Source organism: Leptodactylus fuscus, chromosome 2 (genome assembly GCF_031893055.1).
Source record: "Leptodactylus fuscus isolate aLepFus1 chromosome 2, aLepFus1.hap2, whole genome shotgun sequence".
Classification (NCBI taxonomy): domain Eukaryota; kingdom Metazoa; phylum Chordata; class Amphibia; order Anura; family Leptodactylidae; genus Leptodactylus; species Leptodactylus fuscus.
In genome coordinates this window covers 205555034-205582204 of record NC_134266.1, presented here as the reverse complement: position 1 = coordinate 205582204, position 27171 = coordinate 205555034, and the positions used below count along the sequence as shown (strand labels likewise).

At 40.1% G+C, this 27171-nt stretch overlaps 1 protein-coding gene across 1 annotated transcript in view; it reads left to right on the top strand.

Moving 5' to 3' along the window:
- The window catches only part of TDRD3 (tudor domain containing 3), a 224731-nt gene that overhangs the window by 61038 nt on the left and 136522 nt on the right, over positions 1-27171 (top strand). The window contains exons 2-3 of the mRNA XM_075265433.1: positions 9819-9903; positions 14608-14673. Coding sequence (XP_075121534.1) covers positions 9819-9903; positions 14608-14673 — 151 coding nt within the window. The remainder of the gene's footprint in view (positions 1-9818; positions 9904-14607; positions 14674-27171) is intronic.

Below are 27171 nucleotides of genomic sequence, written 5' to 3'. Positions count from 1 at the left end.
TGTGCAGGTGCACAGGTCACAGGAAAATGGCCGCTTGTACAGTATTGTTAGTGGCCATTTTCCTGTGACCTGCGCGGTCTGCTCTGCTTAAGACCTGACGCCTAGAATTTACGAGCCTGTGCCGGAAAAAGACATTGAAGATGATGCTGCGGACAAAGAAGGAGGTGGCGCTGGAGACAATTCTCTGGCAGCGGTGGGGACGTCCTCATCGCTGTTTGAGCGCTGGGGCCCGCCCCCATCGCTGCCAGAGAACTCATTTGCATATCGGTAAAAACCAGTATTTCTAAGGAACGGCGCAGCGAAGACCAAGTCTAAAGGTAAGAGACGAATAACCTTTCTAAAGGCTATTCCGAAGTCTTATCCACAAAAAAAAAAAAAAAAAAAAAAAAAAGATTTTAATGGTAGAATCCCTTTAAATCAGTTAAAGAAAAAACAAAAAAACTTTACCTCTAGGTTTCTGTGGGTTGATGTAGGTTAAAGCGAATTTGTCAGCAGGAAAATTGTAATCAAAGTAACGACGGAACCTTGTAGTGCGTAAACCCTAGTCTACACACTTTCCAATTATGACATTGTTATTCAGCATTGCAGCTCCGTTATCAAGAAAATAGCTGTTTTATTTCTTTACAAAGTAAGTCAAAAGAGTTTTTGGGTTGTTTCTTATCCTCCTGGACTTCACTCTTAGCTGCAGATTATCACCCCTGTCACCCGGCTCTTCTTGGGGAGGGGGTTTTGAGGTGGGTGCCAGTTTGGATCGGTGCTCTACAGCACAGAGTGAAGTCCAAGGAAAATAATATATTTCAGCCATTATATTATTATCATGCAATATTTGATATTTTTGTGTTGCAAGTATGATATCTTTATTGACTAACCATAAAAATTACATCTCAAAGCACAAGGGATCCTTCTTCAGCCATTTCCAAATTAATGACTGAGATGAGAATAATAAAACTGAGTTTATAGGGGTGATGATTTGGAAGAGGGGTTGTGGTCATTTGGCGTTAGTCTGATAGAGGCGGTGGTTAGTGTCCATGTAAGGACTCATAAATCCAGATCCTTCAATCAAGCAGTGCACGCTTTATTGGTCGCACTAATATAAATGATTGGAGGAAATATATAGTGACTGACCTTTTTACTAAATTTGCATATGAATAAAAGATACTTTCTTGACAATGGAGTTGTAATTCTGAATAACAAACACATATTTGGGAAGTGTACATGCAGCCCTACAAAGTATTGTCATTCCTGTGACAATTTTGCTGCTGACAGACTCCCTTTAAAGGGGTATTCCCATCTACATAACTATTTTTAAATTTGTAGATAATTAAGTTAAACATTTTTGCAAATATAAGTAATTAAACATGTTGCAGAGTTTTAAAGATTTTCTCTAAATATCTTGTAGTCAGTCTGTCTTGATCAGTTGCCATTGGTTACGACCATGAATGTAGGACCTTTCTAAGGTCAGAAAATCCACCATGATTTCCTTATTGTGGCCGGAATATCTTCTCATACATGTAGTGTCCCTGTCTGCTGACCCTGCTTAAGGAAATCATAACTGGATTTCTGAAAAGTCCCAGACCATAGAAAGTTTCTGCATTAGTGGTCGTATCCATTGGCATTCGATCAAGATAAAAGACTGTCACCACTAAGAAAGTTAGAGAACATCTTTGAAACTCGGCAGAATTTTTAACCACTTATAATTGCAAAAATGTTTAACTTTTCATTAGCTACAAATATAGATGTGATTATATACATGGAATACCCCTTTAAATATAGGATATATAATGTTCTATTCCTTGGATAAAACATTTTCTGGCACAACAAGGTGGTCGTGCACATTAAATAGAAGAAGATTGTTAATTTCTCAACTATACTATGCTAGCGTCTGCCCGTGACTTCGTCTGTGGGCTGGCGTTGGCGCTGAGCAGAGTACATTTACGCAATCGCTGTTGGTTATTATCTGGACACCCTCCGGCCGCACCCTTCAGTATATAAGGTTGAGTATGTAGAGAACGTCTAGAACGACCAAGGCACACATTCTAACATCACATGGTGCTGTATATGAGAACTATTTTCCTACTCTGTTTGCCGCTAGATCTTGTAGGGTGCTAAATAACCGCATCTGGTAGTTGTGAACATCTGCGCAGTCAGATGCCGGATTAAAGTGTTTGCTTCTTGTCGCCGTTCTTTTACGACATTAATACCGTAGTAATTTATGTTCTTTTAGATGACGAATGTCCATTAAGAAGATAATCCATTGTATGTTCCATCCCGCCCAATCTTCTGTGGGACTATTAGTATTTACTATCTATCTCGCGGGGGCCATATTTCTCTTCATCAGTCTTTGCAGATAATGGGGTGGCCATTAATGTTCCGTCTGAGACATCTATCATTTCCAGTCTGCTTTCTAACAGACTAGCTTGCTGTATTCTCCGAAACCTTGGCTGTACAGACAGCAGGCGTCTAATCCTGCCGCACATTAGCTGCTGTTGACCAGGAAGGTTATTACCTGCTCGGTTAATTAGATAAAAATATGCCATTAGCTTGTCAGCTTTTTAAAGCCAACATCATGTTGCTGTATTTTTAGTTCAGAGATAAGTAATTGGATTTGGCATGTAACAAGTCTAGGCCCTTCATTAGGGAAGAAGGGAAATCTGTATTTTTGCTGGTTCAAGTAAACAAGCGTTCTCAGGGGCCGCTCTCCTCTTCAGTCTCTCACTTGTGGGCTTCAGGGACACGGGGGAACTGATTAGAAAGCTCCAGTTGTTTTTTTAGCTTTCTCTCCTAGGCACGGTGCAGGTGCATACAGGGGCGTACATGCAAACCTCTGTTCTCCCAGCACCAGCCCTTCCAGACAGACAACACAGGCCAGGAATTCGGAATCACACGTATAGTTAATATATATCACATAGAAGAGTATACTGCGCTGTTTATTTTACAAAAAGGAACGAGGATTTTTTTTCTTCTCATATGCCAATAGAGTGGATATAGGTGTATTGGTAGACTTTTCTATATCAATACATTATTTAGAGGATTTTACATTTACAACTTTTATGATTTGTGCGTAAGCAGTTTAATATATGAAAGATTAGCAGTTAAAGGGAGTCTGTCATCAGAACCCAGTACATCAACCCAGCCCTGCAGATAGATAGCTTAGTCAATATGCATATGAGCTCTTTGGAGCCATGAGGGTGCTGATTCTTACCGCTTTGGAGCAATGTCACCATATTGAAATAAACCGCGATGTCTCAGCAATAGAGGCTCTGGTTCACATCGGGAAAGGACTGTGTCTCTCAGGTGACTCCTACCTATTTATGTGCTGGGCTGGATTGATATGTTGTGTTCTGGTGAAAGACTCCCTTTTCGTCACTGAATTATTTTATATTTCAGTTTTTTTCAGGTGTGATCCACAATGTACAGCTGCTGTATGCTGTTGCACATGTACTACTGTTTGCTCTGTTTGTACAGTTAACTGTGTACTTACAGACACCAATGGAACACCTCACGATTTATTATTTTTTTCCTGTTGGATTTGTATGGTGGCACCTCCTTGTCAGTCTGATCACAGACCCAAATAAAACATAATATACCATTATAAAGCTGTTTGCCTGAGTTCGAAGTGTCTTTATAGTGCATTCAAGTGTGCTCTTGTGTGCTGAGTTTCAGGATATAAAGTTTGATCCATTTTCACAGATGGAACATGGTTGCATGAATAAGCTCTAAGTGGTTCTTCTTTCTACTATGTTCCCTGTCTGGAGATGGTTTTGCCAAGGCCTTTGTAAGCCAGAACCATATACAATATGAAAATGTTGTATTTTTTTAAAGATACTTGGCAGGTTCTTGAAGTGAGGGGCACTGAGATAGTGGCCAGATAACCGAGGATTCCTTGCAAGGATACTTAATACTGTGTACAGTGCTTTACTCTGTGTTGAGAAGAATAAACTTGGTTGTGGAAAATTCTGAATCAAATCCACCATGTTGAGTGATGGCTATCCTGAGAGCTAAAGGATCCCAAACTATCATACCCTTGAGCGCCGACAGTTTTTTGCCTCTAGGATGCTTAGTTTTTTTTGTTTTTTTTTAAAGTTCTTTTTCTGTACACTCGTGTCTTTCTGATCACAATTGATTTTCTTTTTTAATAGAGGCAATATAACCTAAAAAACTGCATTTCTGCATTTCTGACCATGTGGCATAAATATTGTTTTTTCTTTTGTCTAGGGTTAGACTGTGCCAACTTCTGATTCTATCTATCTATCTATCTATCTATCTATCTATCTATCTATCTATCTATCTATCTATATATGCACATTCAGTCTGGGTTAACAATGGCAGACCGGGGGAAATTGATCAGGCCGCTGGCTGTCGTTATAGTGTCATGGCGCCCATTGTAGACTGTAACTGCCTGGCTGCCTTTGATCTGAGTTATCTCCTTTCTCAGACAGCAGCTTGTAGGATTCAGCTGACACTTGTTGCTGATGGCGCCTGACCATTTCCCGACCAGCGCCATGTTAATGCGCTAACCTGTTAGCAGCAATGCTGCAAATTTACGAAGTGGTCCAGGAAGGGGTTAAAGGTGTAAAATTTTAGAAACCTCTTCTTTTGTGTTCCAACTCATAAAGTAACCTTTTACAGCATGTGACATTTGTTGTTCCGTTGTTTTTGTACTTGTTCATAACCGTCCATGTTACTTATTTTTCTGTGTTCTGTCTCTCTATTTTATTACTTTCCATTTTAAGTAAAAAAGAAAGTCCTCAGCAAAACAGAGTCTCATCTTGTTTTACCGGCTCTCTCTAGGGTTTGGTAGTGAATTCTGCTATCTATGTGATGTTAATATGTAGTGACGATAGATTGACAAGGTACTGTGTGTAATTTCTTCTGGTTGGGCTGTGAGACAGCATGTTGCGATAGTTTTTTTGCATATGCTGGAGATGTATTTGTGACCAATTAACAGTATTAGCTGTAAAGCATCTGTCTGCTTCTTAGGTGTTAAACGCTTTCTGTTCTTCACGGAGTAGTATTTAAAGTGTTAATGTGCTAATGAAAATGTAACCAGCAAACATTACACGTCTTTCCGCACATTTTATGAATCTGTTGTTTTCCTGCTTTTCATGGCATATTTTCATTTTACGTTTTAACCCCTTGATGACCAGGCCGTAACAATACACATTGGACAGCTATGATGTGAAACATCTATATTGGTTGCGGATTTAACAGTTTTTTATTTTTTTTAAGCCAAATCCAGGAGTGTATTTATGCGACGGAAGGAAGTATACAGTTTTTCTTTTTATATTTCCTATCCTTTGTGGGTAATATGAGATTCCAACCTTCATATCCTCTGTTCCAGTGTTGGGTCCCTCATCCCATCTTGTGCAGACTGTGGCCAGACCTAAGTGACATGGTGCAGGTAATCGCTGTAGTCTGTCACTGGCTTCAGCAGTGGTCAATTGTTGGTTACTGGTGGTGTCACTGCAAATATGTCGGTGGTAACCAACATCTGACGTGTCTGCGCAGGATGGAACAGAGGAGTATCCCCCAATTAAAGGGGTATTCCCATATGAATAAATTATGTTTCTTATGACCTTCATCATTAAAATATTACTATTCCTGACTAAATACATTTTTTGCAGAAGTGTACCACTCTCGTGATGTTTCTCTTTTATTCTGATTCAGCAGTGTTAGCTGCACTTGTTCAGTTCTCTCTGCAGAATCCTATCTGTTTCTTAGAGAGGGTGACTGGGTTCTCTTGGGATATGCAGTAACTCCCTGCTTGATATCTAAAACTCTACTGAGGTGTATGGACAGCTACAGGGCGTTTACGGTAGTTCTGGAGCTGTTTATACTGTTATGAATCTTTGCTAAATATTTTTAAGTGGCTGCTGGGGAGATGTGACTATCCCTTTAATAATAGACCTTATTTCACAGATAATTTACACTTTGGTTTATGACAATATTGTAATGGAAAGTACAATTGTTTGCACATATAAAGTGTGAAGGTAAAATCATATGGCGTGATGCTATTTACATTCATAAGCATATTGTGCACCAAAACTAACAGCACAGATTGCTCAGAAATGGTGGGGGCTAGAAATAAGAGAAAAAATAAACTGTGCTCGAAATCTGTAGAGATTAGTATTAAAGGATTGTTTGTAGCAAAATACTATTTTGTTTCAGTGATAACACATGCAGCACTAGAAATTGGACTGACATGTCACCAAAAGTTACCCCCTACTAGATGCAATTCTTTTACAGTTCACCCAATTCGAGAATTCTGCCAGTATTGTTGCATAAAGTGTTTTTTATCCTCCCTGAGATACATGCAGATTAAAGGGGCTCTATCATTGGGAAAAGTCATTTTTAGCTAAGCACATACTTGCATAGCCTTTAGAAAGGCTATTCCACACCTAACTTTTGTATGTAAATTGTCTCAATGGTTTTTGAATGAGCCCATTTTTATTCATATGCTAATTAGCTTCCAGCCAGCACAGGAAGTTCCCAGCAGCACTCATCTTTGCTATTCTCTTCTATCTTTCTGTGCAAACAGGAAGCAGGAGGTCAGCAGCAGCCTGTGTTGTACACATACATAGGAAAGAATGGCAGAGGGTGCACAATGAGACTTCCGGGGTGCACCGAGAGGCTGATTAGCATATGAATAAAAATGGGCTAATTTAAAAACCACTGAGGCGATTTACATACAAAAGGTAGGTGTGGAATAGTCTTTCTAAAGGCTATGCAGGGATGTGTTTATCTAAAAATGACTTTTCCCAATGATAGAGCCCCTTTAAAGGGATTTTCCCATCTCACTGTTTTCCTGATGTCTCTTCTTTTCACTTTCTGTATCCCTCTCCCTCCCAGATTTCTTGGGACTCTATGAAGTATCACAATACTTATTCAAATCAGATAATGTGCACTTGCTTGTAGAGAAGGGGCTGAGTGTTATCTGTGTGTTTACATAGAGAGATAACAGACAGGGCTTTATCAGCAAACTGCAATTAGCTGAACTGATTGTTCTGCAGAGCAGTGAGTGTCCATGGTTATGGTAACGCTGTAGTAAACAATGGGAGCAATAAGTTCACATAGCAGGAAAACAAAGCAGCATTTCTAATGTAATGTATTTAGGAAAAGTCTTCAATTTACACAAGCTACCAGTATATATAGGATCGTTGAGATGTGAATACCCCTTTAAGGTCTTGTGCACAAAACTTTCATTGTTTTCTGTATGATATCTGCAATTACGGATACATAATTACCGGTACTATCATATTATTGATAGTATACAGACCCATTGATCTCCATGGCACCAGAAACACATCTGTAGCTTTTACAGATCAGTGTTCTGGTTATAGAAACCATACAGAAAATATGCATCTAGTCTATATTCAAGTATATGGGATAAACATCTTGCAAAAAAACAAACAAAAAAACACTCTGACTTCAAAATACATTTTCAAGTGATGTTTTATTATATTGTACAATTATTAGTATTGTATAATTAGTTAGGTATATACTTTGTTGCATATTTGCCTTCATTGGAATTCAATCTCTGGATTTTTAATGTATTAGAGGAGCTTTTCTTCTGTCTGACTATAGTTGACAGAGTTGGACTGTGATACAATAAAGCAGTTGCAGATGGTGGTTTGGCCTACCAACTCCACAGTCCTGAAAACAGCTCCACTTGTGTGCATGAAGCCTTACTGAAAGGTCGCCTGGTCACAGATTGATGCTGAGAATTGTTCTTTGAACTCTCTTCTTTTTCTTTAGCTGAGATAAGAAAGGTTTCACTTCTTTAGACCGAACATTGTAATAGTCCCATTTTAAAAGAATGGCTGTATACTGTCATTTAGGTTTGGGACAATTGAATTGCAGCTCATTCCAGGATTTTATTACACCTTAAAACCAAAGTTAGGTTTATTGTGGTCTTTTTATTTGATTTTTTCCAGTTTATGTGAAAGATATAATGATACGTTTGAGGGCCTTTGATGATGGGTTCTAGTGAGGTGTGGCGTTTTTCATTACTAGGTGTTGACAGTTGTTGGTACGTTTTGTTCTGTGTAATAGGATTGTGTATTCTGTAGCTTGTGTTCTGAAACCAGACTTTCATTGTTGTGCTGCTTCATACATATGTACAATATGTAGCTAAGCCCGCCACTTTCTTTCTCTTTACTTTTCAGATTGGCTGTTGTATATAAACACAAGTCTATCACAAGCTCACCAGGATGTCAGGATTTCTATTGCAGCAATAGCAGGGTGATTATAAAGTAGATACTAATAAACTAGCAGTGAGAGAGAGGTTATCTGGTAACTGCTTCATGTAAAGCTAATGCAAGCCTAGAGAGTCGCTTTAAAGCAAATTTAAATAAGTGTATGTGAAAAAAAAAACAAACCAAAAACCAACACTTTAAAGCAAATTTAAAGGAGCGTATGTGTAAAAATAAAATAAATAAATAAATATATATATATATATATATATATATATATATATCAAATGTAGATGCATTTAGAAATATATCTGCACGTGCATAATTGAAAATATAATATATGCACACCTTACATTCACTCATTGAGAAAAAAATTGCACCCAGTCTCAGGCAGATAAGTGATTACAGGTGTGGTCTGGTTAGACACAGTGTTTTACCCCAACAGGGGCATAAAAATGCTCTTGCTGCTGTCCTATAAAAAGTCTCTCAGAGGCTACTATTGTGTGGTGTACATCTTAATGAGAGATTGTTTACTACTACACATGCCTCTTCTACAGGCCTCTCTCCCCACTGTTAGAAGGGTGTTCCTCATAGCTCAGTGTCATCTCAGGGCTTTAAGGAATGTCTCCACTCCCCCCCCCCCACCCCCAACAGTGCTTGTCTATAGGGACGGGGGATTGTGTTCCTCACAGCTCAACATTATTGCAAGGAACGCCTCCTCTAACAGTAAAAGGCTATGTTACAGTACTGTCATGAGGGGGCATTCCTTGCAGCCGAGCGATTACGCTGAGCTATGAGGAATGCCCTTCTAACAGTGGGGTGATAGCAATGCCAAAACTAACACTGATATCTCCACAACCGGGGCACATACTGCAAAAGCCAACAGGGCGCTGACTGCTTTCTACCAGTATATAAAACTGCAAATTCAAGAGGACATGAAGGGTCTTCTTTAAGTAACCAAGTAACACCTTCCAAAGGGAGTCATTCACAGTTCCTTATTTCTTTTTTTGCCATGTTAGTTTTACCTGAGAATCAGCTTTGTATTTCAGCTTAATTTAAGATTCTTTAAAGAACTCAAGGCTTACACATTGTAATTGTTCTTCTCATTGACTGACCCACTGCAATTCTTCTGAGAACAGTAGATCTTGGAACGCCCAGCAGTGAAGCTATGGCTTTCTTAAAGCAAGTCTTACACTGCAGCGGTCCATTTCCAAAGACCTAACCCGATCAAAGCTGCATAAGCAATATTTGTAGAAATTGAGTAATTTGTACTTGTTTGATATGTGGCTATCAAGATAATGCCAACAAAACAAAATAAAATCCATCTCTTTAAGTGCATCCATCACCTATATATGCGTCCCTGTGTAAGGACACATTATTACAGGGATTGGTCGAGTCTCTTAGTAGCCCAAATGGCTTATCATCTTTTTGGGTCTGTCTGGGCTGATTGGAGAGGACCAGGCCCTACAATATGTTACCATTACGTAAGACAGAACATTCATGTCGCAGACCCATGCCAAAGCCGAAGTCCTGCGTCATTGTAGCTGCTGAATTTTTTATTATTTTTTTCTTTCATAGACTTTTTTTCTTAAAGATGACTTAGTCATTTTTTTTTCTTTGTAACAGGCATCTTTCTGAAGAGGGCTTTGAAGCTTGTAAAGGATCCTCAGATAAACTGACTAAAAGTGCTATTGTCCTTGTTGCTCTCAATGTAAGTATCATTTTTCATTTCTTTTATATTTACCAAAAAATATCTGTATTTTGTGTAATGCTGAAACGCACAGCTCTGCTTTTATTACAGTGTGTTTTGCCAGTATAATCCATGAATATGACATTCTGTATCCATATATTGCCAGTTAGAAGGGTAAAAGGATTGCTGTCAGAGATATTACCCTGTAATAAATGAAGTCGTTTGGTTTTCCAGTTAGACTTATTCCACACAAAGTTGACTTTTTCAGTGGCGGAATTGATATTGATTTTACCTAAGGCATAATCCATAATAAAGTCCATTTCCACAGCATAATGAGCATGTTACAGAGATTTGCACCATGCATATGTAGATAGGGTCTTGAAAACCTCATCTGTCTCTCTTTCACTGTCAGTTGCTGCAATTTCGCCATGTTTGCGCATTGCATTACCATGCAAAATCACACTTGTACGAAACTGTAAAATACTTGTCTTCCTCCATAAAAATAAAGGTGAAAACAGTGTTTTTAAATGTTCTTATAAATTTTAGTGTAAGTCCTGTTAGAATCGCAGCCAACATTTTAAAGGGGATCTTCTAGAACTAAGAAAAAATTGCTATGGTAGATAAGGCAAACCATAGCAATGGTTCCTGTTATTGAACAGGCCAGTTACAGTAAAGGGGGCTATCCATCTTCCAAAAATTATCTGCAAATACATCTACATCAGTGCTAAATCCTCACTGTTCCCTTGTGCACCCTTTGCTTAGCTTTATTTTACTTGCTGCTGCTTGTATCACTGTTATTTACATGCAGTGAATCTGTGGACACACATTTCCCATGATTCATCTGCCTTCCCTTAGGGCTAGTTCACATGGGCACAGAGGGGACGGATTATGGTGCGTAATCCATGTCATAATTCGCCCCCTCACAATGGTGGTCTACGTAGACTGCTACCATTCTTTTTTCCGCTAGCGGCAAATAGAAGTGAGCTGCCCTTTCTTCAGGCGGAATCCGCGGCGGACTAGGCCCATTCATTTGAATTCAGCGCACTATCGGCTTTCCCAATCTGTGCTCTGGGTAAAGTGCTATCGGTCCCGGGACCATAGCGCTTTACAGTCAGAAGGGCGTTCCTGACAGTCAGTCAGGTACATCCTTCTCCACAGCAGCGCCTATCGCGCTGTGCAGTGTGAGTGGGCAGGAACGCCCCCTCCCCTCCTGATAATACTCCTCTATGGATGAGCACTGTGAGCAGAGGGAGGGGGTGTTCCTCCCCGCTCACACTCTACAGCGTGATAGGCGTTGCTGTGGAGAAGGACGTACCTGACAGACTGTCAGGAACGCCCTTCTGACTGTAAAGCGCTATGGTACCGGGACCGATAGCGCTTTACCCGGGGCACAGATTGGGAAAGCCGATAGTGCGCTGAATTCAGGTCACTGTTGGCTTTCCAGCAGTATATAGAACTGCATGTGCCCGATCTGATGAAAGGTCCTCTTAAAATGGACATCAGGTGCGTTCTTTTACAATCCGTGTCTGTCCTTCACTGTCCGTTCCCAAAAATGTCCGACTTTTCAAGCGGACAGCAAAACCCGACATGTAGGTTTTTGCTATCCGCTTGAAAAGTCGGACATCTTTAGGAACGGACAGTTAAAGGACAGACACGGACTGTAAAAGAACGCACCCGATGTCCATTTAAATGAATGCAAAATGTCACGGACACAGCTAGTGTCCGCTGCTAATGTCCGCACAAGATTTTGAATGGACATTTGCAGCGGACACTAGCTGTCGGACACCGACGGTAGTGTGAACACCCCCTGAAGTGGAAGCTTTTTGGGCATACACACTAAGCGTACCTTACTAATGTGATATGACCCTTTTTCATATTGTTCTTGTTCTGTGTATTCAGTGGTTTATATATTAACCCTCAAATGTACAGCACCATGGAATTAATGCTGCTCTAAAATAAATTATGATAATAATAATTAGTATGCATAGCATGTTTTCCAGGGTGTCCCTGTTTTATTGCAGAAGTTCAGCTTTATACAATATGTGAATACTGACAAATATTGCATACCCAGGGCTGGTTGCTATAGGACTGAAAACTCCATTTTAGCATATTGTTAGCTGAACTTTTACAGTGCTGTAAAAAATGACTTATTTTGTGAACGTTCAGTTAGAAGAAAAGATTATTAAAGATAATTAATCCATTTTCCTTGAACGTATGCAGATACAGGTTTACAGACAAAAAGCAGTAATGATACTTAATAACCCTTGTCCCATCACACTTCATCTCCTATGGAGCTGGAATTGTTCTCTGTTGGATGCCAGCTGCTTATGTTAATTATTGCATGCTAGTACAAATGACTTGTGCTTCAGCCCAGCAATCGGCTTAATTCTATGCTTTAGTGACTTCCAACCCCAAGCAGAAAAACAAGATTGTAACTCCATGTCTATCACAGTCATTTTTTGCTACTAACACATGAAAGTGTCCTTTTTTTAAGCTTTGTTTTGGCATCATTGTCCAGACCACACTCTTGGGAGAACACTTGGAATGGGCTAGCTTGGGGCATCTTGAGGGTAGCGCTGATTTCTGCTTCCTTCTTACATGTAGCACACTCCAAATACGTAAGGTGGTGTGGACCTGGGCTAAATAATAGGTCTTACAGCAGAGTAAAGCTAGCTGTAAACTATAAGGAGCTCCTGACCCAACACTCTTTTGTCAGACAGCTATTCCTCTTTATTCCCTCATTTACATGCACACTGGGCTGAGCATGTATATGATCTATATGGGGAAATGATAGTAAGCGGCACCAGAGAAATGGGCATGTTGAAATCCAAATGCCTAATTCTTCTTTCTCTAAACATCTGTTGTTGAAGCAAGACAGTCCTGTAGACCTTAGACAGTTGGCTGGTCCCACTGAAATCGTTAGTTTGGGGCGACATTAATTGGTCTGTGGCCACCTTAGGAATGCTAGATCTTCTGATTTGAGAGATACAGTGGTATTAGTTTGGTACTGTCTAGTGCAGTGGTTCTTATTAACCTTGTTTGAGGTACCGAACCCACCAGTTTCATATGCACATTCACCGAACCACTCTTTAGTGATAAATCAAATATGATTTTTTTTCCAAATTCAAGACATAGGTATATGTCTTTTTTTTTTTTTTTTTTACTGGAATGAACAGTGCATATGGCCTAGGGTTCGATTGAATCCTGGTTAAGAACCACTGGTCTTGTGTTTACAAGTTAAATCTCTAAGGCTTTATTCAGACTCCTATAATGTGGACCTATGGATCTACATATCCATCTACTATGGATCTAATAACTAGCAACATTGTAGGGCTCGTGGTCTGGATGGGATTTGTGGCTGTAACATGGAGCATATAATATGGCCATCTGAATAAGGCCTAAGGGAAATAATGTTCAGCTATGGTTCCCTTACTAAACACTTTATATTTTGTCACAGATTGATAATGATACTGTACCGTCACTTGGTTTCAGGTATATGGTGCCAGGAAAAGGCTTCTCACAGCCATAGTATGCTTTAAAAATGAATTTACGGCACTCAAAATCGATGCTTCCAGAAGTGTATATTTTTATTTACATCCGACAAAAAATGAACAGATGTTTCGGTCTGGTATAGACCTTCTTCAGTTTGTCGGTATACTGGTGCAAAGGAAGGTGGAAGCCAAAAGGTACCTTTCAGCAGTGTGGTGCTGGGTATGCAAGTGATAACACACACACATATATACACACACACACACATTTCATATCTTAGCTCCTGCACTTATTGCTAATTCCCTCCTCCCTCTCGATAGATTTTTATAGACATTAGTCGTATGAGACATGTCACCTGCAGTCCATCTTGAGACTGATCCAGCAGTGATTTTCACCTAAAGGATGAAGGCTTTGGCTCAAAAAGATGCAGCAGAATCTGCAACAAAAAAAGCTGCGTTTCTGCATTGTGGGGACTTGGCCTAAAAGTCATTTTAGAAGAGGGAGGGGGGCAAGGAAACAGATTGACACGAACAGAACGAGCATTCATCTCTGATAAGATGCAAGTTTCTTATACTCACTTGTGCTGTTCATTAATGCTAAATTGAAAAGACAGTGCCTTTTTAATATAGGTTGTATCTGCGGGACCAGCCAACTATCCAATGTGTATGGGATGTTGGGGTATTGGGAAACATTTGAAAAGTGAGATTGGTTTATCGAAGAGCTGACATGTTGGAAGAAAGTCACCAGCCCTTCTCTTTGGCAGTTGATAAGGGGCCCAGCTCAGAGACCTTACAGATAATATTTCCTTTCTTATCTTAATAACCTGGTTGATAAATGCTGAACAGTGATGGTACAGCGTCCATAACAGATCTTGATGGATATAGTGGATGCTCTGTATGGATTCTGGTACAGTATCAGAGATCAGCCCTCAGCGACCATGTTGAAATGCAGAGTATATTACAAGTAGCGCTATATGTGCTCTGTTATGTGAACCCGTGTAATAAGACATCTGTAGCGCTATGTATCCCGCTGCTTTCTTCCCACTGCTTGTTACTGCTGCTTGCTGATTTATATTGTGCTCCTGTTGAGCGTCTTGAGGAACAGAACACTTATACAAATGAAACCTATTAAATCATTACTTTTACCGCGTAATAGGGTGCACTGCTTCTTTTTTTTGCCGTCTACCATTTTACAAAGCACGATACTACATTTTCCTCTTTTCTTAATATTTTTCAGACAGACCTTAGAACCATTGGAAAGAAATTTCTCCCCAGCGACATCAATGGAGGAAAAGTAGAGAAGGTAACAAGCAGTCCTGTTTTTTTTTCTCTGTTTCTTTTTTTATGTCCTTATTGTCACGGTTGTGTCTTACATCTGGGGAACCTGAATCTTCCTTTTTTCCCCCTTATAAGATGGAGACGCTTTATAGGAGGTCTTTTCTCTAGGGAGTTTATAAAAGGAATTGCGTTCCAGTTGTGTACCAGTGTTTGTGACCTCTTGTGTGTGGCAAGTGCGGCAGCTTTCACTCGGACTGATTATGTTCCCTCGGCATCTCTAGATGGAGCATGCACACCGGTGTTTTATTAATGCTTCTGAGAGGATTTACTTTGTGAAGTAAATCAGAGCTGACTGGCGGTGAGAGGTTTCGGTGTGCGCTGCGAGTTACCAGCTGTTTCTATTTGTTTATCAGCTGGGTCTGCAGGGTTTGACTGGATTCATGACAAGTGTGCTACCTCGAATAATTAGGAGAGGGGCAGCAGCGGGTACACAAGTAGGCCACGTGCCCTGTGTTTATACAGTCTTAAAAATAAGTTTCCGAATGTAACAGATGCACCATTCATTAACAGCACTGTGTGGGCACAGGAAATCCGAATACTTGAAAGCTTATTTTCCATTTTCACATTCTGCTTTTTGTGGATTAGGAGCGCCAACCAGTTTTGGAATTTTAAGGGGCACAATGCCTCCTCCTCATGTGCAATGTTGAATTTCTAGATTCTTACTGATTTGTTTAATAAGATCTGGCAGAATTCCTATAACCACAGTCATCGGCACGGTAGCCATGTCACAAATGCGTTTAATAAGACTAGAGACACTAAAAATAATACACAACCTTGTTTTATTAACTTGTTACTGCAGGAGAGGGGCTCTGCATCTACGCCAAGGTTCAGGAACATTTCAGTATATATAGTGCAATGCAGGACTTTAGGAAATAGAATTGGCTTTAGAGGCTTTCTCCATCGAGAGTGTAAAGTATTAATAAAACATAGCATTTTATTTTATGTAAAATAAAATTTAATATGCAGCAAGCTATTCCCTCACGTACAGACCAGGGTGAACATATGGCAGGTTTATGAATGATTGCTTAAAGGGATTCTGGAGGAGCTATGAACATGTAAGTATCTATGTCCCTTCAATTTCCATATGCTGTTTTGCTATATACCTTATATGTATGAAAATATATCTGTGTGTGTGTGTATACATACATAACACATGTTTGTGATATTTGTTACCAAGTTCAGGCTATTACATGAATGCTAAAAGCAGCCCTCCAGGCCCCAATAAAAAAAATAAAAAAATAGAATCACAGTAAATGAATTATGCATAGCTATAATACCAGCTGCTCTTCTTCTTTTCTGTAAAATCCCATCCATCTTTCTTAGTTATCTATACATACATTGGGACAAATTTAGAAAGACTGGCGTATTGTATGCCAGTCATATAGGCCCGACTACCACGGGGAACAAGAGATTTATGAAGTGGCTGCAACCTCTTAAATCAGTCAGGTATTCCTGCGCTGGAGGCCAGAACCCTGCACCAGTCTTAATACATCTACCTCAATGTCTTATCTATATAGTCATACTAGCCTCTGCCCGCGACTTTGTCTGCGTGTTGTTGGCGTTGATGATCCTCCTATATTCAGCAAATTGCTGCCGTCGATGGATTACCTGCTCCGGCATTTCGGCAGCTCTTAAGCTGTCCTGCTGCTGAACTTGTTCCTCACACTGTGCCCGTGATTGTTCAGGCATCTCAGCAGCTCACTGGGACACCATATAATGATCGTGTTGTTGGCGTCGATGATCCACCTGCTCCTGTATTTTGGCAGCTGTCAAGCTGGCCTACCGTTAAAATCGTTTCTTGCACTGTGCCCATGGTTGTTCCGGTATCTCAGCAGCTCGCTGGATCACAATATAATGAGTGTGTTGTTGGCGCCAATGATCCCCGTCTGATTACTGGCTACGTTCATAGCTGTCCCTGTTTTAGAATTTTGCAACAAATTAGATTTTCTTTTTCCCGGCAGGTTTAATATTAGCAAACTTCCATTTTGGATTAAAGGTATTTTCCCATCCAGTGTGTCAGCACTGCCTGGAACACATCAGATAATATGCAGATGCTTGTACACAATGGACTGAGGGTTATCTGAGTGTTACACAGAGAGAGAACTGACCTGGGACCTGAGATAAGCTGCTGCAGGAGCAGTGTAATCTAGTATGTGAACATAAATCCATAACAGTCGTGAAGCCATGTCATTTCAACAAAAACACAAACATCCAAACTTTCACATTTATAATATTAGTAGGATAGTGAAACGTGAAATGATTGTATGAGACGCCATCTTTCCTTAAGGGGATTTCACACCTGTGCTCGCGGATTTCACACTTGTGCTCGTTCTCCGGTTTGTGCATTCCGCAAGGGGTTTCCGTCTTCAGCCCCGGCGAAACTGGACAGGGGATGGAAACCCAGCGGTCAGCTTTAAAACCCATTCATTTGAATGGGTTTGTAAATGTAACTGCCCGTGTGTGTCTTCTTCCTGTCCGCGGGGAAACAGGTGTTTTTTTTTTTTTTTTTTTTTTTTAGCCGGACACAAAGTCCTACATGTCTGTAGGACAGGCAGAAGGTGCACATACATGGGCACCTTTACAAACCCATTCAAGCAAATGGGTTTTAAAGCTGACCTCCGGGTATCCATCCCCTGTCCAGTTTCGCCAAAGCTGAAGACGGAAACCCCTTGCGGAATGTACAAACCGGAGAACGAGCGCAGGTGTGACAGCCCCCTTAGCTGCTGTTAGAGACAGAGTTTCCAGCAGCCCTTTAAATCAAAAGCACAATAGTTTGGAGATGACTCCTTGACATGTAAGAGTTTTCTAGACTTGCTTTGTGACCTGCATATGTTTTTTTTTTTTTTTTTTTTTTTTTTCTTTTTTAAATCTAGATCATTGCTAATTAATATAAACCTTAACAAAAGTTCATATGTGTACATACCCCAGGAAGAATTTGCAGGATGTACCATTTCTTAGAAAACCTGTCTGTTATTAGTAATGACTTGAAGCCTTTTGTCACTGTTAAGTCCCTTTTATTTTGTCAAGAGGTAGCTGTCCATTCCTTTTGGTAAGAAGCCTCCAGATCCTGTAAATCCTTTGGTTTAGTATTCTCCGCATGTTTTCCTTACTTCAATAATGTTGAGGTCTGTAGTTGTGATGGCCATTCCAGATCCTTCAATTGTTCCTGCAGTTTTAAGTTAGATTATCCTTACAATAGGTCACCAGTATTAGATCTGCAGGGGTCTGACACACAGGATACCCACAGATCAGCTGTACTGAGACAGCACAGCTATTAGTAACAATAGGCCATAAATAGTAGATACTGGATAACCCATTTAAAGAGGACCTTTCATGTCCTCGGGCACATGTGGTATTATATACCACTAGAAAGCAGACAGTGCACTGAATTCAGCATACTGTTGGTTTTTCTGTCATGTGCCCCGGGTGAAGAGCTATCGGTGCATTTACTGCTAGAACTTCACTGTCAGGAGGGCATTCCTGACGGTGTAACTATGAGAGGGTGTTCCTTAACGCTCAGTGTCATGGCTGGGCGCTAAGGATGCCCCCCTCCCGTACCGGTCTATGGACAAGTACTGTCAGGTGGAGAGGGGGGAGGGGGATGAAAAAGTGTTGTGTTTCATTTTAGAGTCATGTTCGACATTGTTTTGAAAATGACATTAAAACCGACATTGGAGGGAGTCTCTCACCAGAACCCAGAATATCGGCCCAGTCCTGCAGATAGATACGTCAGGGTCACCTGAATCAGTGTTTCCCTTATGGATGGGGGCTTTCTGAAATGGCGATCTTTTCAATATGCAAATGAGCTGTTTGGAACAATGAAGGAATTGGGGTTGCCTCAGAGAGGTAAGCGACTACGTCCTTCTTGCTCTAAACAGTGCCGAAATAAACACCAAAGGAGTCCTTATATTGCCATAGTTGGTACTATTGCAGCATGAGCTTTTTCTCTCTCTCTCTTTGATATATATATATATATATATATATATATATATATATATATATATATATATATATATATATATATATATATATTGCATGTACACACTGGGTTGGTAGCACCAAACTAAATTGATTCGTAACACATAAACTGGTACTCCTGGAACAAAAATGTACTAAAACATAACTTTTAATAGTCTGACTAAAAATAGGAACTCGTTCCCTTTAGACATACAATAAAAACCAAACAAAGGGTGGACTCGCTTCTATACTGCAGCCCACCATCAGGGCTGCAGGAAATGTGGTTTTAACCGCAATTCATTATTTTTCTTTGACGCTCTATTTACTATCTTGATATTACTCTCCTGAGGAGTACATAACGAAACGCGTAGAGAGGGATACATTGTTATATATTGTTATATTTAGTTAACCCCTAGTGGTGTGTAGTGCCAGGGGGCTTCCCTACCCATGAAATCTACTAGCAATTTTCCCCAAAAGAGAGAGCACCTACTAATGTAGGGGTTTATCAGAGAGCTCTCAGGGGCTTAGTATATGAGGTGTGATGGGATACATTGTTACAGCCCAAGAAACAATACCAGGGTTAAAAACTATCCATGTTAGTATCACCTCATACTGACCGACCAAATCAATACAAGCTAGGAGTGTAGTTTCGGGTGGGGCAGAACCGAGTGTCAGTGGGGTAATGGAGTGAGGGTTTTCTATGAGTTCTAATGTTTAGAGATCGCTAGTGTGGCAATAACATAGGACCAATTAAAGAAACCTGTACCATCCCCTCCTATTTAATAACCTATGTGTGATTTAGGGTGGGAGCATGGGTGAGTGTTTATCCCTACCCCCACCCTTTGTTTGGTTTTTATTGTATGTCTAAAGGGAACGAGTTCCTATTTTTAGTCAGACTATTAAAAGTTATGTTTTAGTACATTTTTGTTCCAGGAGTACCAGTTTATGTGTTACGAATATATATTTGCAGCAGCACCAGCAAATCTGGGGATTATCCCACAAATTGCACGGCAGAAACCCCTCTCCAGGCAAAAGGGTTTGCAATAGAAAAAACAATCCGGTCTGTCAGCAACTTGTATGGATGGAAAATGTCCTTTTATTGTATTGTCCTTTTATGTACTGCTTTTTCCAATAAGAGGACATTTTCCATCCATACAAGTTGCTGACAGACCGGATTGTTTTTTTTATATAGGCGGTTCACCAGTAGCTGGGGCACTTCACCAATAATGCCTCACGCGGTTCTAAATATCCGTGGACATATAAGTAAGTTGCAGGTTAAGATTACCTATCTTTTCTCATTCCCTTCATCCTACGTGCTGCGTGCATGCGGCATTGAAGTTAATATCGGCAGCAGAGAAGCCTGAGCCTTCCTTGTCCCTGTTGTTTAACGAAGTAAGCTGTAAGAAGCCTTGAAACGACCTTCACAAAGTTGAGTGCTGAAGTGTTCCGCCTGAGAGATCAGCACCTGCTTTATTTCTCCGGGTATATTCTAACTGTATGGAGATGATTCCTTCTTGCATTCACTTGTGTATGACTACGTTTGTTGAAAGGTTTGCTGCAAGGGAATTGTTCTTTTGCAGGCAGCTCAGTACTTTGATTTCTGAATGTCACATTGTTGTGCAGACCTTCATGTAAGCTATTCTTTTCCTCCTACAGGGCCCATCAATCAGCTTAACACACACACATTTGCAGAAGGAAACCGATCGCTTGGTGACATTAAAGTCGTACACGTTTAACAGTGCGCCATCATCTAACAATTTAACTGCCCTGATTTGCATGGAAATCACAGGGTGGCAATGTCTCATCGGGCGGGGGCACACTCCTACACAAGGCTAAATAAGTTGCATCTCATGTAGCAGCCTTGCAAGTTTTCCAGAGGTGCCAGTGTCTCTATTCAGATAATTGACCCGTGTTCTGCTCACAAGGATAATGTGTAGCTGTGTGTGCGCTTAGGGTTCAGCATAAAGACTTGGTGACTATAATAACAGCTTTTATAGAGAATAAAACGATTCTTAACAGCATCACTAAATGTAACATTGCCATAAAGATATTTTTTCAGGTGTGATATTATAGGCAGGACTTTTTCTTCTTGGTGTTGGTTGACTTGGTTATGAGGAAAGGTTTTTCTTTTCCATTCCTGTTTGTAATCCTCTTCTTATAGCCATAACTTTATTTCGTTTTGCTATCGACGTAGTAGTGTAAAGCTTGTTTCTTGTGGGATGAGTTGTATTGTGGCATCTTGTTCTAACGCTCATATGTTTAATTTTCTGTTGATGTATCAGCATAAGGGCTTATTTTTTGCAGGGTGAGCTGTAGTTTTTATATTGGTACTAGTTTGGAATACATATGACTTCTGGATTACATTTTATTTCTTTTTTTGGGAGGTGATATGACCAAAAACAGCTATTCTGTTTTGTAGGGCCACGATTCTCGCCCAAGCACTGTGATCTCTTCACTATTTGACTTGCACACGGCTTTTTTCATTTCAGTTGTACCATGCAACTATGGTTTCATCTCTTTCACTTCTATGGGACGGGGATGTAGTTACTTTGCATGGCTGCTATAAAACAGACGGTGACCAGTGTAAATGTTAAAGAGGTCATCGTGCTTGTACAAATGTCATAGCTCTTTGAAACAGCAGACAGCCATTGATTTATTATTGGTGACCTATCTTGAGGATTACCCCAATTACTTGACATAACTGAACGCTTATTCACATGATACAAAAGGTAATATGATTCCTTATACCAGGCCACTTTCTTCCACTGATCCATGATCCAGTTTTGATGTCCATGTGGTACATTGTAGGTCCTATTGGCAGTGAACTGGGGTTAAAGGGATACTCCTATAAGATTGCATGTGCAGTTCACAGGTACTTGAAATCACACACAAACAGGGACCTGGAAAGTGGTTCCCATTGTAGATACCGTCATGGCATCTTCCCTGTGTAAAGCTGGGTGATTTGTAATGGAGAGAGCTGCACACGTGCAGCCAGGACTTCATTTCTCTGTGTTAGGATACATTCCCTGTTCTTCTTATACAGGGGGCTTGCAGAACTTGAAAACAATTTTTTTTTTGTTCATGTCTTTGACACCTTGCAGCATGATAGTATAGTGAAGATATAAAGAGCCACACCAAGGACATGCTCTAATCACAGAGGCCATTGATCTGTTGTTTTGGGTATGCACTGGGCAGTTTATCACAGTTTGGCACCTGTCAGAGTTGCATAAATCCTTAGACTTAGAATCGTAACAAACATATGGGGAATAATTTATTCTTTTGGAGACCTCTCATTATCCCCAGACCTGAATCTGATTGAGCACATCTGGGACATCATGTCTCGCTCCATCCACCAACGTCACGTTGCACCACAGACTGTCTGGGAGTTGGCAGATGCCTTAGTCCAGGTTTGGGAGGGGATCCCTCAGGAGCACGCCCAGGCGTTGTAGGGAGGTCATACAGGCACGTGGAGGCCACACACACTACTGAGCCTCATTTTGACTTGTTTTAAGGACATTACATCAAAGTTGGATCAGCCTGTAGTGTGGTTTTCCACTTTAATTTTGGGGGGAACTCCAAATCCAGGCCTCCATTGGTTAATGCATTTGTTTTCTGTTGATGATTTTTGTGTGATTTTGTTGTCATCACATTCAACTTTGAACAGAACAAAGTATTCAATGAGAATATTTCATTCATTCAGATCTAGGATGTGTTATTTGAGTGTTCCCTTTATTTTTATTTTTTTTAGTGGAATTTGGAACCCATTGAAGTCAATGGGAGTTTTTTTTAATTTTTCCAGCGCTGATTCTGGCGTGGGGTCCTCGCCAGAATCAGCGCCAACTTCCTCCGTATGAATGCAACAAAAAGGTTTCCTCACTATACTTCCAGTATTCAGCACCCAATATGCTAATTAGGCTCTGCACTGTCAGGTGGGCAGACATATAGGGATCACCTAACTAGCATACTGAGTGCTAGAAACTGGAACACATGATTTCTCAGGGATGGTGGAGCTAGAGAAGACCGAACCAGAGTCAGTGGAGCAGCACTTACTGAAGCATGCAAAGTGATTAAGTAAGTCAATCCACATTTCTGTACCAGGGTTTGTTTTATTCCAAGAGAGTTGTACTGTTTTACAATTACAGAAGTCACAACCTCCGAAAAGCACAAGGCAAAATAAGTGATTTGATCCAGACGTTTTAATATAAAATGTACAGTTACCTACTTTATAAATGGACACAAACTATGGTATGTCTACTATTTTAATACTGTAAATGAATGCATCAGATTGCATGTGTAGTTCACATGTACTTGAAAACACACACAAGCAGGGACCTGGAAAGTGGTCCCCATTGTAGACACCATCATGGCATCTTCCCTGTGTAAAGATTTGTAATGGAGAGAGCTGCACACGTGCAGCCAGGACTTCATTTCTCTGTGTTGGGATACATTCCCTGTTCTTCTTATACAGGGGGCTTGCAGAACTTGAAAACAATTTTTTTTTGTTCATGTCTTTGACACCTTGCAGCATGATAGTATAGTGAAGATATAAAGAGCCACACCAAGGACATGCTCTAATCACAGAGGCCATTGCTGTTGGATAACCCCTTGTATGCCGTAATCACAGCAGATTGTGGTATTCAAGGGGGGAGGCAAAAGTAGGGATCTCATTTGTCACAGGACTTCTTGTAATCCAATCTACTACCGGTATATACCCAGGATCAGACAGTGCTAGAGAATTATTGTTGTAAGGATATACTTTGTACAATAGTCTTTATACTTATAAGTACACAGGCAAAAGAACGTGGTTAGTGGTGGGAATAGATCGCACATAGAAAATATATATTAATGTCATCATTTATGTATGTACCAAAATGGTCAGAAAGAAAAAGCAAGTAGTCTGGTAAAACAGAATTTTAAGTTGTGCTACTGTTTGAAGTGTAAAGCGGCTCAACTTCTTTGATTCCCATTTATTTATCTGTTGTACCGAAGTGGATCCCTCATAGTGACCACTTTGTGGGCAAGTACCCCCCTCCCTCAAATCGACACAGTTGTGAGGGGTTTCCTGAGTCTCTAAGGTTATAATGACCCATTTTTCCAAGATATACAAATTAATGGCACATTTTTAGGTTAGGTCATCAATATCTATATCTGACTCCCAATGGCCACCTGTCTGACTATATCTTTGTGTTGCAGCTCCACAAACGCCATGTGATAAATGAACGTGATATTACAGAACTATAAAGTGGAAGCAGTGCTTCAGTCAGCAGATCTCTGTTGGTCACTGATCACATATTAAGGATGGGTCATCAATTTTCTAATCCCATAAAACCCCTTTAACAATCAGTTTGTTTTTAAGCCGTACCACCGACTCTGACTCCAATGTTTTCCCACAGTTTGACACCAATTCCCTCATTCTCAGACGGCAGCTCCTCTAATTCATTAAACTCTAGTGATGGAATTCCTATGAAAGTAAATATTCCACAACCTTTGCATTCAATTCTACAATATTAATTACGTTATACAATGTTTAATCATTTTATTTTAAGCTGGGGGTTGGTAACTTATTTTCTGACTCTCTCTACTGCTCTGTACGTGGGGCTATATAGTACTATATTGGACCTGACACTCACAGAGCATTTTCTTTGGCATCTTTGAATTGCAGATATTCACAACATCCCTAAATATTGGTTTGTACAAATGTGGCAAGTCTTGTAATTTTAAAGGGATTCTACCATTAAAAAACGTATTTTTCTAGGTAGCACGTCGGAATAGCCTTTAGAAAGGCTATTCGTCTCCTACCTTTGGAAGTGATCTCCTCCGCACCGTTCGTTCGAAATACAGGTTTGTACCGGTATGCTAATTAGTTCTCTCGCAGCGATGGAGTCGTCCCCCAGAGCAGAAAATGCGATGGGGGCGTCCCGATTGCTGCTCGAAAACCGACTCCAGCGCCGCCTCTGTCTTCTTCTGCATCCTCCCCTTCCTTCTTCGGCTTGACGTCGGATGCCTGCGCAGTATGCTCTGTTCGGCGAACTTGCGGTGTTGGCACTATGGTCGCGGGCATGCGCAGTATGTTCGGCGAAGTTCGCCGAATAGTGCGTACTGCGCAGTCGTCCAACGTCAAGCCGAAGAAGGAAGGGGAGGATGCAGAAGAAGACAGAGGCAGCGCTGGAGTCGGTTTTCGAGCAGCAATGGGGACGCCCCCATCACAATTTCCAAAGGTAGGAGACGAATAGCCTTTCTAAAGGCTATTCTGACGTGTTACCTAGAAAAAAAAAGGTTTTTAATGGTTTCATTTGCTTAGCGGTAAAAGGGGTAAAAAACTAGCAGTACAGCCATGTTTTTCTAGTCTTATCCAATTCCTTAAATTTTTTGCATCATAAAATGTTTATAAGAGGAAGACTTTTATTTGCCCTTTCCTATAGTTGATTCCATCTATACTTTAGTTTTATCTCTCAATGCTTAGGGGTACAGTTCCTGAATGACATGTGAATGGTGAGCATGCTGCTCCTTACAGTCTCTGCTCTGTGTCAGAGGATGGTAGTTGTTTGGCTGCAGCATTGTATTTTACCACTAGATGGTGCTGGTCTTCTCCAGTTACAATTCTGTGTGAAGAGCATCAGGTTATGTGTGACAGGTAATGGAAGACCCTTTATTATCCCACTATTAATAGACTTATAGGGCAGATAATTTCTCTTCTTAAATATAGACACAGTTTCCTCAATTGTTAGAAATGCCTTTACATAGAATGCTACCGTAACTTGGAGCTTTTTATCATTTCATGAAATCTACCTAAAGAAATTGTAAAAAAATAGCACGAATGTTTAACTATTTCATTGGCAAGAAAGATATGACATGTTATGATGACTGTAAGCATGACCCTATTAATATGCAGAATCATAGCTTTTATATGGAACTGCTCAATAATCTATTTGCAATATTTGGGGAGAAGCCTGGCTGTATGTGTTTGTATGGGTATGTTCAGAGTAGTTTGTCAAGCAGAATAGACCTGCTTCAAGTTTTTGAAGCAGATATTATTATTATTATTATTATTATTATTATTATTATTATTATTATTATTGAACTTATTTCTGTAGGATGAGAAGACGTGAGGTTGCGTCTCTAATAACCCCCTGACCCCAATCAGAACATTTGACAGTTCCATAACTCAAGTTGTTGACTTCCATTTGGATGATTCCATTGATTTGGGTATGGTATATTTGGTTCTGCTGAAAGTGTAAAGATAAGTACATGTAGGAATACAGTACATAGCATGTATGGGGGGGGGGGGGGGGTGTTTCGAGCTAAATAAAATCCTTAGGATAGTCCATCAATATTAGATCAGTGGCTGCCTCACTACTTGTCTTTGTGGTTTTGCAGTAATTTAATTTTCCATTTGTTTTTTAAAAATGTAAAATGATAATTTCACCTTTAAATATTGTGTAACCTATTTCTGAACCTCATAACTGCAGAAAATCAAGGTAAAAATGCAGAGTTTTTTTTTCCAATGAATTGTTTTTTTTTTAAATTCTGCCGAACTTTTGTTAGTTCCAGTATATAGAGTAACTGTATAAAGTCTAGAATCTGACTTCACCTGATTCTTCTAGCACATCACACTGTGCTCTAGACGGTGGGTTATTTGTCTGCATTTGTTGGGAGTGATCATTGATAATTGTTACCTGCATTCTGCTTACAGATTCTAGTTCAGCTGCATTAAACATGTAAAATATGATTATTTTTTGTTTTTCATATGCTAACCGTAATGTCAGTATTAGGCTCCATGCACATGAAATGTGTGCTTTGTGAGTGTACTAGCTGTTTCTTAGCGGTTGTCACACTGACCTAATATTTTTCTTTGGCGCCATACACACACTATGTGTTATCACAGGTCCTTGTAGGAACCCATGACTAGGGGTCGAAACTCATGATATATCCTATTCCTGTCGTCTTTGTGGCCCAAGCTCACTACATGAAGTGAGAGGGTAATGGAGGACATAGTTGCCACATGAATTTTAAAGGAAATCTATAGGAGAAAATGGACGGCACATTCTGGGTGCACCAAACAGGTCACTTACATGCTTACTAAGGGTGCAGACACATGAAGTGACACAACGGGCCATGCACCAGTGTTTGCACTTACATTTATTGAGCTTGTCCTGGTGTTATTGGCCGCATGTTTTGTAGATATGACTGCAAGCTACAGTCCTATGAAAAAGTTTGGGCACCCCTATTAATTTTAATCATTTTTAGTTCTAAATATTTTGGTGTTTGCAGCAGCCATTTCAGTTTGATATATCTAATAACTGATGGACACAGTAATATTTCAGGATTGAAATGAGGTTTATTGTACTAACAGAAAATGTGCAATATGCATTAAACCAAAATTTGACCAGTGCAAAAGTATGGGCACCTCAACAGAAGAGTGACATTAATATTTAGTAGATCCTCCTTTTGCAAAGATAACAGCCTCTAGTCGCTTCCTGTAGCTTTTAATCAGTTCCTGGACCCT